The 16080-nt window shown below is 36.6% G+C and overlaps 1 protein-coding gene across 2 annotated transcripts in view; it reads right to left on the reverse strand.

Moving 5' to 3' along the window:
* Positions 1 to 2604: 2604 nt before the first annotated feature.
* Positions 2605 to 16080, reverse strand: part of gpp (grappa) — a 552218-nt gene continuing 538742 nt past the window's right edge. Inside the window, exons 15-16 of one of the 2 annotated variants that reach the window (XM_067145498.2) lie at positions 12797 to 13756; positions 2605 to 5511 (exon numbers count right to left, since the gene is read on the reverse strand). In XM_067145498.2, the coding sequence (XP_067001599.2) occupies positions 5489 to 5511; positions 12797 to 13756 (983 nt within the window). In that variant the 3' untranslated portion in view covers positions 2605 to 5488. Of the gene's footprint in view, positions 5512 to 12796; positions 13757 to 14023; positions 14121 to 16080 lie in introns of those variants that run through there. The other variant, XR_010859839.2, reaches the window with a different exon arrangement.

Consider the following 16080-nt stretch of genomic DNA (forward strand, 5'->3'; position numbering starts at 1 on the left):
AATGCTGTTACACCTATTCCCAAGAAAATCGGTGCTGACAAGTGTGAAGACTACTGCACCATTAGTTTCATATTTCACGCTTGCAAAACGTTAACACATATCATTCACAGAAGAATGGAATGACAAGTTGAAACTGAGTTTGGAGAAGATCAATTTGGCTTCAGAAGAAATATAGGAACACGTGAAGCAATCCTGACTTTACATATTAAGACGATCGAATTAAGGACAAGTCCATGTACATTGCGTTCATAGATCTAGAGAAGTAATTCAGTAATGTTAATTGGATCAAGCTGTTTGAGATTCCGACGAGGATCGCGATCAGATACTGAGAACAAAGAATTATCTACTATCGGTATAAAAATCAGTCTGTAGTGAGGCAAGGGTGCAGTTTGTCCCCTTTCCTTTTATATAGAACAGGCAGTAAAGGAAATCAAAGAGGAATTTGGAAAGGGAATCACAATCCAAGGAGAGGAAATCAAAACACTGAGATTTGCCAGTGATATTGTTCTTTTATCTGAGACTACAGAAAATCTGTAGAAATTGATGAATGGCATGGGCAGTCTTGGGGAAGGAGTACAAGATGAAAATAAATAAGTCCAAAACAAAAGTAATGGAGTGCAATCAAACAAAGTCAGGTGATGGAGGAAACATTAGATTAGGAATTCTTAAAATGCAGACTAGCATGAGCAAGGAAGGCCTTCCTTAAGAAAAGAAATTTGCTCACTTCGAACATTGATATAGGAATTAGATGTTTTTTGGCATTGAATGGAAGAGAAACAGGGATGTTAACTAGCTCAGAAAGAAAGAAAATAGAAGCTTTTGAAATGTGGTATTACAGAAGGTTACTGAAGGTGAGGTGGATAGATCAAATCACAAACGAAGAGATACTGAATCTAATTGGTGAGAGGAGATTGATTTGGCTAAATCTATTTAAAGATAAAAATTTCATTGTTCCGTATTGAAATTATTGATGTTAAAAATTAAATAACTGGAAAGGAGGTTCAACCTATTCAATACTCAAAAGAAAGAAACGTAGCAATTACATTTCTATTTAAATGGGACCGGTTTCGACCTTAGTCTAGGTCATCATCAGCCATAAAAACATATAAAATGTTTATGAATGTTGGAGGTCAGTTCCACACACTGTTAGGCACAAAGACACGACATCACATTCTGTTCTGCACAAAGTCACAACACTACTAATCAACATACGAAGATCAAAAAGGCTTGATCTTCGTATGTTGATTAGTAGTGTTGTGACTTTGTGCAGAACAGAATGTGATGTCGTGTCTTTGTGCCTAACAGTGTGTGGAACTGACCTCCAACATTCATAAACATTTTATATGTTTTTATGGCTGATGATGACCTAGACTAAGGTCGAAACCGGTCCCATTTAAATAGAAATGTAATTGCTACGTTTCTTTCTTTTGAGTATTGAATAGGTTGAACCTCCTTTCCAGTTATTTAATTTTTAACATTGGCTAAATCTGACGAGAAGAGGGAGAATGACATGACACATCTTAAGACACCCAGGACTTATTCAATTTGTTTATGAGGGAAATGTAGGTTGTAAGATTATTTTTCAATTTCCTTTATGTCGCACCAACACAGATAGATCTTATGGTGACGATGGGGTAGGAAAAGGCTAGAAGTGGGAAGAAAGCAGCCGTGGCCTTAATTAAGGTACAGCCCCCCCCCAAGCATTTGCCTGGTGTAAAACTGGGAAAGTAGGTGGTAAGAACAGTACGGGTAGACCAAGATATGGATATGTCAAGATGATTAGAGCAGATATAGGATGTAGTAATTAAGTAGAAATGAAAAGATTAGCATAGGATAAGGTGGCATGGGGAGCTACATCAAACTATGGACTGATGACTCAAACAACAACAATAACAACAACAACAACAACAACAATAACAACAATAATAATAATAATAATAATAATAATAATAATAATAATATGGAAAAAAGTCCCAGTACCTTCAGACCATTCTATCACACCCAAACTACTACCCTGGCAGAGATACTCTTGAGTAAGTTACCCTATGAACATAATATGAGTTACCATTGACATATCATGTGTCTAACTTGCTAGCCTGTAAGAAAGTTGAAGAAAAACCAAGGGCAGGATAATCTTACTACCTATTATACAGCACACCAACTTGCCAGTAGAGGACTGATATATTGAAAGAAGCTACTCTGAAGGCTGCCATAGCTAACTGATAATTTCAAGTCACTTGCATTGAAAAAAAAAAAAAAAATGCAGCTTTTCTCCTCACACAAAGGATGAACGTAACAGGTCGAATAACCGCAATACCACCAACTGCAATATAAATATTCTCCGTAGCTACCATATTAAAACTGCTCAGCATTGTTTCAATTTTATGAATATCTGGGCTATAAACTCTACCCAATATAGCATCACAGAATACATCAAATATTTCTTGCACTCTCAGAATTAGGATAGGTAGCTGTGCAGGTACATCGGAACCTGTATTAAGGCACGTGGAAGAAGCAACAATATAAAACAAGACACAATTGCTGAAAAGGTTGTCACAGGCCAAAAAGAGATTTCAAAGCTTTAAAACACAGAAGCATAATCAAGCTCAGATTACAGACAGGTAATACAAATGGAAGGGAATGCCTGTTTTTCAACAGATGCATGGGCTTTTCTTTGGGTGATACTTGGTTGCGAGTCATTAAAGCCATTAAGAAGTATGGTACATTACATTAATAATTCCTTCTTTTTTCCACATCTTTAAAAAAAAAGGTCTTTGTTTCTATATTCAGAGTTTTGTTCTCCTTGGTTGGTACTGATAACTGGGCTCCTTTCATTCCATACCACTGACAAAAAATGGCAAGACTCCTCACAATGCTCAGAATATCTTAATTTAAGCTATACATACAGATCAAATCTGACATTCTCTAAGGTTTGAAAAGTTTGAACTCCAAACATAAAATTTGTTATACCTAATTTAAAGTACCACAATTCACTTCCTATGAAAGGCATAAGGAGAATTGCAATGAAAAGTTAGAAAATCAATGTTCTACAAATTTAAGTGGGTTCAGGGTTATTGCATTTTGAAAGGAGAAAAAGGCCTGACACTCAGGAAATTGGAAAAGGAAGGGTCACTGAAGACATGAAGATAAAACACTACCCAGGCCTTTCAAGCTTATTACTATTAGGGCTGGAAGAGTTAACCATGAGAGGTTGCATGAAAACAAGATGAAAGTAAGGAGCCATGTTGAACTCAGCTAGGAGTCTCTTGGTGATTATCCCCATGATCCCAAATTAGGAGCTCGTAATTACACAATCTAAAGAAAAATTCCTCTTACCATTTAGTTTCATTACATGTGTATACAGCAAAATTTTAAAACAGCTGTCAATACCTGGAAGTGATCTTCACCATAAGAAAACTAAAAGGCAGTGCAATAATCACCATTACTGAACTTAGAAGAAAAACTTTTTACCATTATAGTGAAAGGGTATGATGTAAGACACTTCTCTAATAGGATGTTGGCAATTAACAAGTCACAGGAACAGGTAAAAAAATTACATTTTGGTAACAAAATAAAGTATGACAACTAGTTACTGGTGCTACATATACATTGAACCCACGTAACAATGCCCTTTACACACATAGCAATATTCAATGAAATATTTCCAATATAAAATAAATAAGAAATTCAATTTTTAAAAGTAGGTTAAAAATGATTTAACATTACAAGTCAGATTTTTTAAAACTGAACATTTTTACAAGTTAGGAGAAACTGCATTTTTGGCTTAAGTCTTTTATTAAGACATAGTATATTCAACAGAAATGAATAAAGATCGTACAAATATTTCAACTAAAATGACTGTTTCATTCAGTTTAACACTTATGGCCTCTAAAGGCTATGTCATTTTACAATTACCATGTCTTTTTGGCTCATACTTTGATCAAAGTATAATTTCATGCCAACAGAGAAATTGGCTGATACTAATGAAATATATTAAAAACAATTAAAGGAACAGTTTATTTACAAAATGTATATCATTAAAAAACCTTCATGCATTAAACGATACAGGCGCAAATCTCTTTGTGAAATCATTCTTCATTCCATATGAACACATGTCATTATGGCAGTGCCTAGCTTTTTATAATACACACATAAAATGGCAGTGAATTAAATAATTTAGATCAGGCTCCTCACACTAAACCTGAAATATAACAAATCCAACCCACTGCTGATTAAAAAAAAAAATATACATATTTATTCATTTATTTATAACAGTATGGTATATTAACAAATTACTGACATGCTAATAAGTTAACAGTGAAATATTTGGTCAGTTGTTGGTTACAGGGATTTTAAATTAATGATAAGACTTATCCATCACAGGCACTCACTTGCTTCACAAGTTTCCTTCAACAAACATAAGGAAAAAAATATCTCATTTATATAGGGTGAGAAATGTAACATTAGATGCAATGCACTTGATTTTCATTTCCATCAAGAAAGAAATGAGGTGTAAATACATTACATGTGGGGGTGGGGTCCTACTGACTCATCACAAAACCTCGTTAGAAAATGGCCTGCAACAATTCAGTAGGTTCTGTACAATTTTCTGATAATTTGTGGGTATGGGAGGAGGATGTGAGTAAAAATGTCATTTTAATCTGGAACCTTTGAGCAGGACATCTTGCCCCAGCCAAATATTCTAGCAGCTCAGAAACACAAAGCCAAAGATAGCAGATTAATACTTTGGAAGCATGACATTATACTCCGACACAGCCTCTTTTAACAACTACAAGCTATAGACTTTTGATTTTTAAAAACCTTTTAATTCCTATATTTTAAATAATTAAGATAAACTCTCCTAACATTTTTGTAAAATGATAGGAGCAACAAAAAAATGAAGAGTAACATAGAACACTGGTGAAACTACATGAGAACACCATGTTGCAGACAAATATGAAAATGAGACTTCATAATCTCATGTACAATATAAAATAAATAAGTGGCAGTTATGTAGCCTTAGTATGAAATTCATCACATTTTGTACACTCATTTTTGACCACTATATGTCTCAGTACTACATCCATTCAAGTATCTCCTGATTGCTAGTAATTCTTTTGCAACCCAAGCTCACAAAACAATCTACTTCGACTGTCATACAACAGCCACATGTGTCTGTACATATGTCATGATTGTCCATCAAGTCCACTTCATTCAAATTTTAACTGTACACTTTAGATCACATACATTCCTTGTGTTCCTCATACTGTAATACAGATAAAAGATAACAGCATTCATTAACTCAAACCAATCTTGTAAGTGAACAACCATCCATTTCTTGATTTCAGAAGGGAAGTTCATTTTGAGCAAAGGGGTAGGAGAGTTTGACTGCTGCAATAGTCTTTACTTCATCAAATACACCTACAGCACAAAAGGTGGTTGGCAGTGATTAGCTGATAGTTCAAAGTCCAGGTAAGAATGAATTCTACTAAGTCATATGGTGAGAAGAAACTGAAACAAAAATGATTCACAATTAATGGAAACTTCCATATATTTCTCCTAATTATTTAACCATTATACAAACAAATCAACCATGAAAATATAATAGTAAATTGAAAGTACTGAAGAGACTTAAAATACATATATTACATGTAAAACTTCAACAACTTTCATAAAAATCTATCACAGGCATGAATTCAAAAGTGTTTTGCCTCTGACATTTCTTCTTAACCACTGTTTTTTCATGGAGTGTTCAACCTCGACACTTATCAGATGAAGGAAACAGTATTAAAACACAGAATACTGAATGCACTTAAAGAAAGTCTGAATGATGTTAGAGTAGGAACACTCACAATGAAAACATAAGGAAGCTAGGAAGGTCACACTGGCAATGTGATTCTATTTTGTGTGTGTTTTTGTTTTCCTTCCAAGCTTCCTATTTTTGATACATATTTCTAGAAATAACTTAGTGATGTCAATGATTATATTCTTGCAATAACAGTAACAAGTTTACAACACAAACAATTAAATGTTTAATCCTGAAATTTTTGTATTTAAGGCACATCTCCAGAAATTTACTACTCAAAACAATTATGAGATAAAAAAACTGAGAGGATAATAATAATAATAATAATAATAATAATAATAATAATAATAATAATGATGATGATGACAGCAATAATCAGCTTCAAGGATCCTGCATTAACTGAATTCAAGAGAACTTTTATAAAATTAAAACAAACAACAGTCACCTTGGGAAGAGCAAAATAAGAGAATATCCTTGTAAAAAAATAGAACGTTGACAAAGGAAAATTATTTTTCAAAAAGTTTTTATTATTAGACTACTAGAAAATCACACATCATAATGAAAAAAGTACTGGGAACAAAAACATTTTTTTTTTACATCTGTTCAAATGAATATAGTTTTAAAATAGGTTAAAATAAGTAAATTCATTTCCCTTCCCATTCAACCATCCACTGATTTTAATTGTTTTAACTTTTTCAACTCACGTACATTTTAAGCATAACTAGGTAGAATACTTATTAAGATGTTTTTAGGAAGATAAATGTACTCCAAAATTTCACCTAAGCATTGTAATATAGCTGAAGATGTTTCAAATGGAACGAAACATGTACTGTAAATGATTAATTAATTTGCTTAAAGCAAATAAAAGTATCAAAAAGGTGGAAATTTACTGTTATTGATTCAATGTATGTGGTATGTTTCGACGTGTCAGCGGTGAGTTGACGTGGAATGACATAAGCAGAAGAATAAGCGTGAGTGGAGCTTTTAAAAGTAGGAAAGATCATAATATGAAGATAAAGTTAGAATTCATGAGGACAGATTGGGACAAATATTCATTTATAGGATGAGGAGTAAGGGATCGGAATAAATTATCAAGGAAAATATTCAATAAATTTCCAAGTTTGTTCAAAATATTTAGACAGGTAAACAATTAAAAATAAATGTAAATATGAGGTAAACAATTGATACTCCCAACTGGGCAACCGCCCTAAATGCAGATCAATGATGACTGATTGACTGGATTGTTTGATTGATTGATTGAGAAAATGTAATTTTCCAGTTATGGATAGGGTTTCTAGTGTTGTGAAGTATTCGACGAATGCCAGATTGCAGCTGTCCAGCATCTGCAGTGAAGATGCCCGTTGCTTCCTTTGAGTCACCCAAAGGAATAGGCGGAAAAATGATGTTATTGGTTTTATGTCTCGGAAACTACTTTTAAGGTTTTCAGTGACGATGAGGTGCTGGAATTTTGTTCCCTAGAAGTTCTCTTACGTGCCGGTAAATCTATATACACAAGTCTGTCATATCTGAGCACCTTGAAATACCGTTGGACTCAGCGGGCATTAAGCCTGGCAACTTGAGCTCAAAAGTCAGTCCGGCAGGGACAGATGTCATTTTCTGAGCATGCACCACCATTTGTGTGTGTTCCATAAACAATGTGCAGCCTTAGGAACATCTACTTAGAAGGCGCAGAGAATAGAGCACAATTCTGATTTCTAACAAGTCAGGATTAAAAAAAAAAAGCTAGCTAATGTGCCATTTTCAGCATTAGAATAATCATAGATGGGGCCCCATCCTCACAGATGCACAGGTTGCCTATAAGGTGTCAGCTTAAAAGACCTGCAAAACACCAACTTGCTGGCACGTATAATATTGTCTCTTGAGTGGATTAGGGGTAGTTACTGTTTAACATCTAAAGAAACCAATTCTGAACCAGAACCACAAGCCTTGCCAAAAAAAAAAAAAAACACCCCGTATTCCAAATTTTCACTTAGGTGAACTGAGTATAGTAAGGGCTGAAGGAAGTTGATCTTTTAATGAGTTTATAGTGCAATGCATAATGGAGCTTTTGGAATGTTGGGACATAATGGAGACCATTCTTAGTTTCCCCAGGTTCAGGAAATTAAATTAGAAAGCAACCCTCTGCACCCCATAGCACAGTATCCGTATCTTTCCCAGCAGACTGAACTCAGTCTGTTGTTGTTTTTTTTTTAAAGTTATGATGGTTCAATTCCAAGTTCTGCTGTTTCATTCGTCATAAATGTTAGAACCAGCTTTCATTACACCATAATATTAATTTAGAATATTATCTCTGAAGGATGAATTGAGCAATAGTTTATCTCTGGATTTTTGGGTCTGTCACGATCCAGCATTTACCAATCCTTGGTAATCTATAGCCTAAGCTTGTAATCATTTTCTGTGCTGCACTGTGCCCTATTAAAAGTTTTGCTCCAATTGTATCCAGGTACAGTGGCACATTCATCTTCCTTAACCCTTCAAGCCGGTATTAAAAGTTGGCCAAGTTTTACCCTACAGTGGTAATAAGTTTTAGAAAAATATCACAATTTTACATGCTGTCACAAACATTGCTGTAACTTCTAAACGACTTGTCTCATTTTGTTCAAAATAAGTGGATATGTAGTTCATATCATGCAGATGATGTATCTACATACAAAAAGGTGGCATGCAAAGTATAAAAAAAGCCTGATTACCTTCTTGTTGGAATAAAATTCAAATCAACAGGTGTCCATGACCACTCAGGTGAGCATTCACTTATATTACTATCATTATGTACATCACACGTAATTTCCTGCTGTGCATAATCATCATCACTAACACTTTCATTATCACTTGGATTATTCTCATAACTACTTTAACCTAATATGAGTTCGAGAGCTGCATTAGATAAATACAGACCATGCGAGTACGCCGTCATGTTGTTTACAAGGATCACCAGTAATGAAACAAATTATTTTTACGCCAACACAATGCTACATTACGGTAGAAGATACCCCCCTGCATAGAATGATACCCTGAGTTGAGAGCCATGCTAAAAGTTCACGTTGACAACCAACAGATGGCACGCAGAGGTGCATCTAAAACATCGCTAGCCTAGTCTGTACAGGTATATGTCTAACGGCTCCTGGCTTATGTTTTGTAGGTCCGTACACGTACACGTCGAACTGGCTTGAGCGGTTAATGATGTTATCAAATCTTTCCCTGCTGAATTCAGTGGAGGCAGTTTGAGGACAATCATTTGGCTGCTTGTTTAATCGATCTTTGAAATGTTTCATCCATCTTCTAACACTGCTACCTGGGGCGAATTTATACAAGCAGAAATGTCCTCTTTAACAAGGAATTCAATGGCAGCACAATGTTGAAACTAAACATCACTGTGAGTCATTTTGCAACAACGGCTAGTGTTCACATGACCAATGCAAATGATGTCCGTAGATTGAAATGGTATGGTTGTATTACAGTATACAGTGAAACCTCGATTCTCCGTTTTTGGACGGACCACGGAAAAAAAAGTGCAACACGGTAAAATGGAAAATCCGGGAACGAATGAACTATGAACAACTTGGCTAAACATCACAAAAAAGGAATATGTATACTTATAACCTTACAACACCCCTAAACCAAACCAAACTACAGCCCCAATGGGCCTTTCACCTACCAAGCGATCGCTGCTCGGACCGAAGGCCTGCAGATTACGAGGTGACGCATGGTCAGTGCGATGAATCCTCTCTGCCGTTATTCCTGGCTCTCTAGACCGAGGTCGCATCTCACCGTTAAAAAGCACCTCAATTAAACATATTCGTAGAACAAGTGAACCTGGAACCAGCCCTCATATCCAGGTAAAATTGCCTGGCCTGACCTGGCCAAGAATCGAACCCGGGCCCTCCGGGTGAGAGGCAGGCAAGTCCAACCGCGGGCCGGCTTCAAACATTAATTACCGGTACGCGACTTAAAAATCTTGAAACTTTACATTCATTTTTACTGAGGAAACCTCATCAGTTTCCTCTCAAAACTTCTCTCAGTTATAAAACGACTGTGGTTTTTATAACATTTTAACACAAAAACGTGAAATTCACAGTCTTATATTAGGATAGGACGAAAAGAGTAATAGGCAATCCCAAAACCTCCCATGGCTTTATGTATGTAAGGTGCAACATCTGTTCTGGTCACGATAACATAATCATCATCATTGATGTCCCACTCCAGTCGTCCGGGTGTGTATACGATAATATTAAAATACTAAATTTGTGTCCCTTAAGTAGGAGTAGTTTCCATTCCTGCCTGAAAGCTCAGTGACTATACAGTGCCCTGAGGGAAGTGCCAAAAACCTGTTCGGCGATACACTCGGGAGAGAAAACATCTAACCTTGAACATAATGTAGACGTTTTGCAAGTACGAACATTTGCCAAAACTCTTACCGTCTTCAAGTAGAGCTGTTGAAATATACTCTGTCTCCTTCCAATTGTTGTGGACACTCTCTGCTTTATGATTTTGATTCTCTAAACAATTTATGCGATGAATGCGATGCTAAGATGGTCCCTTATGCAAGTTCACCGCCGATTGCTTTTCCGGTATAGTACTTCCTCAAGTTACCGCAATGATGGGATGTTAAGATCCAGTTTCTTGAAAAACACATGATCGAGGATTTAGCGTTGATGGGACTGAAATTTCTGGACGGTTGATACGGGAAATAGTTTCTTTGAGGAACGAAAAATGCAGGATTTTTACAACGTGATTTTATTAGGATGCTCGTGGGACCAAATAATTTGAACTAATAATACAGGAAAATGTAGCTTCCAGGAATGTATAATCGAGGCTCTACTGTACTGATAGATACTGACCTTTTTAAAAAAACGGTTTCTCATCGCTTCCAGTACGACCCTCACACTATGTATAGCCTGAAATGTAGGCAGAGAAAGTTACACGAAAACACTAATCTATAAATATAAAATAAGAGTTTTATCTGTACATTGCTAACAATTTCAAACAAATAGTATTTCTGTATCGGTTGTGTCCACAGTAACAAGGAAATACACTTTTTACTTTTCCGTAATTTCTGTCTGTCTATATGCATGTACACGCATCACGAGAAAATGGCTGAAGAGAAAATGAAATTCGGTATGTAAAGTTGGGAAATGAGCCACTACAATATAAGCTATAAATCATTTTATTCATGCTGACCAAAATGGCAGTTTAGGGAAAGGCCTGAAATTTAATTCTCAAATATTAGTGGTCCTACTGATAAATAGTGCATAACTATAGTTATATAGAATTAAATTTTCGATCATTTCGTACCGGCTATGATAACAGAGATCTTCATGAATTTGTATTTTTGTTGCCAAGTCCATATCAACGCCGAGCCACGAGAAAATGGGTGAAGACAATTTAATGAAAATAGGTACATAGAGTTGGGGAATAAGAAACTACAGTCTAAGCTATAAACAATTTTATTCACCCTGGATGAAATGGTAATTTAGGGGGAGGCGCCTAAAATTTAATTTTTAAATACAGTATCTATGTTATTGGTCCTATCGAATAGTACTACATAGCAGAATTTATAGAGAATACAGTTTGTCATTTATGTTTTATTCAGTTTTACTGTACCGACTATGATAAGAGTGGTATTTCAGAATCGGAAAAAAACTAAATGTGAAGGCCTAAAATATCGAAAACACATAAAATTGATCAACAACATTACACTGACCATTGTTTGTTGTGCTGTTCTTTGTCTCTCTATGTTGCCACTCATCTCTGATAGATGGGATTACTGTTGCAAGCCGAGTATAACAGCTTGCCTGAATATTGGCAGGAAATAGCTGGGGCATTAGATAACTTTCTTCTCCAGCATACGATTCCTCTGATTCATATATTTTCTGATACTGCTGGTTCATCATGGCATTCCAGCTATTCAAACCCTACTCTGAGGCACTGAAAAAATGAAATATCGTATGGCTTTTAGTGCCAGGATATCCCAGGAAGGGTTCGGCTCACCAGGTGCAGGTCGTTCTATTTGATGCCCGTAGGCGGCCTGCGCGTCATGATGAGGATGAAATGATGATGAAGACAATACATACACCCAGCCCCCACATCGTAGGAAATAACCAATTAAGGTTAAAATCCCCGACCCGGCCGGGAATCGAACCCGCGACCCTCTGAACCGAAGGCCAGTACGCTGACCGTTCAGCCAACGAGTCGGACTCTGAGGCACTGATCGGAATGAGCAGTGTGCATATTTAATGGAATAATGGTAGAGGAGTGTTCACGGCTGTCTGCGGCCTGGTCATTCCAGCTCTGGAACTTTGGGACTATTAGATTGGCAACATTCTACTGTTTGTTAAAAATTAGAAATGTGTGGTTTTTCATTGGTCGAGTGTTTCATATGATAGCACTGCTTTTAATTAACGATATTCCTACTGGCGTCATTATAATGACCTATGTTGAATTCGGTTGGGAAAAACAAAATGGCAGTTTTTCTGAGGATGTAAAAACGCAGCTGGAGAGTGAGAGTCTGCCATTATAATGAAAATTTCCCAACTTGACTGTGAAAATTCCCTAACCCAGTCTTCCCATAAACAAAGATGTTTGGCGACTTCCCTGTCGCGTTTCTAGGGTAATGTTAAGAGCTATGCAATTTAATACAATCTTACTCACAACGTGTATACTACCTAACCTAGAATTCTGTACACAGTGTAGAATTCCATAGCGAAGCATGGGTACATCAGCAATTCAGTAAATAAAATTAAACACACCATGGATAATAGAAAAAAAATGCAAAGAATATTTCTCACCAAATGCACCTGATTGTTCTGAATTACAGGTATTAGAGGGTCATTACAGAAGACGTGAGAATGATATGATAAAAACTCTTTAGAAACTGGAAGACTGACATAGCATCCTGCAAAAGTTCCTTGAAATTGTATGAAAATATCAGACACACACAATTTATCTCTCGTGAACCAAATTATTACTTACCAGGGAGTATAGTTGGAGGCTCTGATCTACTAGTATCTTGAACACCATATCCAGAGAATCTGTCCCATGAATGAGTATTCCTGTAGCGCGAAGGAAACCTCCCATGTGGATGATACGGTGGTGGTAATGCTGTATTCACAAGATGTGGAGGTGGGACGGAGAAATTGGGAGGAATAGGAGCTGCTGATAGCTGGTGGTGATTCTTGCTTCCATGCCATTCCCAATCTTTACCTTTGGGACGAAATTTTCCTTTATGCTGGCCATGATGGTTACTCTGGTTCACACTGTTCTGCCAATGGTTTGAATTCCAGCTTTCACGATGGAAGAACTTTTTCTTAAAATGATGATCACCTCTTGATGATTTATGATCCGAGTTTTCTGGTCTTTGACATTTCAGAGGGACGGAAGGAGGTAACGGAGGTGGACTGCACGATTCTCCATTAGTTGCAGATATACTTGATGTTGACACAGGGCTGTATGGACCGTCAAGGGGTGCTGGACTAAATGGTGGCCCAGCTGAAATTAATGTATGTTCATCAGCAGATGAAGAAGGAGAAGGAGTTCGTGGAGGACCAATGGTGTCATCAATTAGGGGAGGCTCTAATATTGGAGGTGAATCTCTTCCAATTTGGTCTGGGGATGGTTTATTAGGTGGAGTTTTGAAAAGTTTTGGCATTTTTAGTCCAGGGCTGAGGGAGCCCAAATCACCTACACTTCTTTTCTTGGAACTTGAAAGAGGCAAAGACGGTGGAGGGGGTGGAGGGTCACCATGACCTATGCCACTATCAGGGCTTGTATTACAACTAGCAGCTGAATCTCCACCCCTAGGAGAGGCTCCTTCTGTGCTACGACGACGTTTATCCAATTCTGTAGATGCAAAGGACATAAGGCGATCAAACCCACTGCTGATTTTATCTTGCCACTTATCAACTTTTCTTCCACCTTCATCATCTTCAACATCTGTGAAAATAAAAAAAGAGTTGTTAGTTTCAGACAGTCAATCACAAAAGACTGCTATAACTATTATAATAAAATTTCCAAGGTGCTACATTACAATATTTTTCATAGCACATGCTGCCACCACCACTAACTAAATTGTTCACTGTGCACTCTCAAGATGACATGCAGGTTTAAGTGCTAACAATACCCAGTAGTAGCTGCAGCAGTTTCCTATCTTACTTTTACTGATTCAGGGGTATCAGGTGTATTCGAAGCCTGCTTACTTACCTAAACTGTTAGTTTGCCCCATTCCTAACCAAGCGATCGTACCCTATGAGTGACTAGCTATATTTGTGCACCCCAGACTGTGGTGACAAGAGTGTGCCTATGGATGCAAAGCAGCAGAATTACATATCACACACAAACAAACAGCAGAACACTAAAAAGCATGGCCCATCTTACCTTTAATGCACTAACTCAGGAAACAATTGAAGAAAAGTCGAACATTTCATTTGCTTGCTCACTCATATGCTTGATTGGTTGATATTTAAGAAACTAAATTAGCAGGTCACAGTTTCAACTCACTGTACTGTATGTGTATATGATAAATGAACAAAGTAATTAAACTAATTTAGTGCCTGTTTTTGCAAAATAATAGTGAGGGAAAGACATTTTAAAATAGCTCAATAATTTTTTAGGTAACATATAATAAATGCTTAATTAATCATACAATATACTATGGATTGTCTATACTGACCTCAAATTAGCACTTTAAAGGTAAATGGAACTATATAAAAGTTGCCCATGCACTTTGTATAAACTATTCAATACAGAAGGCATATTCAAATACCACAATACAAAATAGTGGTAATCACCTAGAGAAAGAATTAGCAGTAAGCTGTTAAATGTGTAAAAAAATAAGAAGAAATTATAAACAAGCATATGTATAATACAAAACAAGAATTACATTCAGAATGAATAGGTAGAACTAAGTTATAAATGGAGGTATCACAAGCTGGTAGAAACTAAAATTGAAAATCTCTAGACTACAGTATACATACAATGCTACAAAAAAACATTTTATTTCCTCACCTAGTATAAGATGTCTGTGACTAACATATCCTTCATCCATTGCAAACAACCCCACTACCATAACATTACCAAGTAATATAAAAATTAACAGTAGAGAAGGAACACTAAGCACCATTCATGCTAGAATTTACAAGACAATCACCACTACATGAAAGAAAATACAGTAAATTCAAGAAAAGTTCTCTCATATCTATCGAGGTATCAGCGAGTCAGTTCGTGTGTCCTAAACCAGTCAGGAAATGAAGTACATACATTAATATACTGAGCCGTATCCTTTACTTTACAAAAGAAAATATTTATAAAATCCTCCTATCAATACAAGTCAAGTCATCTGTTAGATGAAGCCCATAAGAAACAATCAGATATATATTTGCCATTTTACACAATTGTATTGAAATAAATTTCAGTCAGACATGGTTAAAGTAGATCACAGGATAGTTGAGACCGGAAGTCCACGGAGACATAAAGTCGCTGAATATTCCGCAATGCTTCCTGGGACCGTGGGAAAGGCTCAGCGTTACCAGAAGTTAGCACATCTCGGCACGTGTAGAAGACGTTGGCCAAGAGGAACATTCAGCCAATTAGAATGTGTGGGTGTGGCCAACATGGAATCTAGATTGCGCGGAATTAAAATCCCAGGTTGACCAACATGGATATCTGCATGAAGAATACATCGCTATAAAGGAATCAGTTCTGTTAGTTGACGGATTTCCACACGTCGGAAAGTGTAAAATAATAAAGAATACGCTACAGAAGTAATCTGAGTCATTTTTTATGTCATCAGGAATGTGTTTTATGTTAATTTTAATTAATATAAAAGTCATTGTGAATAGCAAGCACGCTGATTGGTTGCTTCTTTGAACATGCGGGAATCCCATAGCTACAACGGCATTAGCCAAGCTTCTCAAGCGTCCCAAGCTTTGGGAGCGCACTCTGATAGTGTGAATCGCCGGGAGTGAACGTGTCTATACTGCTCTGATACTTGTGCGCGAATGATGCCACATGGATAGACATATTACAGTGTATGGTCATTTCGACCGAGAAACAGTGCTTTTAGTTGTGAAGTTTGCTGAATTAACTGGTGCAGTGCTAAATTGCCGATTTCATTATGACGCAAAGTTTTACTCCAAAGTAATAGACAGTAATATCAGCCGCAGACTGGTGAGAGAAGAAGAGACGCTCAGCTGCATCGTATTTTCGTAATACCAATATAAATGGTCCGTTATTGGACATTATAAATTTTCCAGCTAACT

This window comes from Anabrus simplex, chromosome 4 (assembly GCF_040414725.1).
Source record: "Anabrus simplex isolate iqAnaSimp1 chromosome 4, ASM4041472v1, whole genome shotgun sequence".
Classification (NCBI taxonomy): Eukaryota; Metazoa; Arthropoda; class Insecta; order Orthoptera; family Tettigoniidae; genus Anabrus; species Anabrus simplex.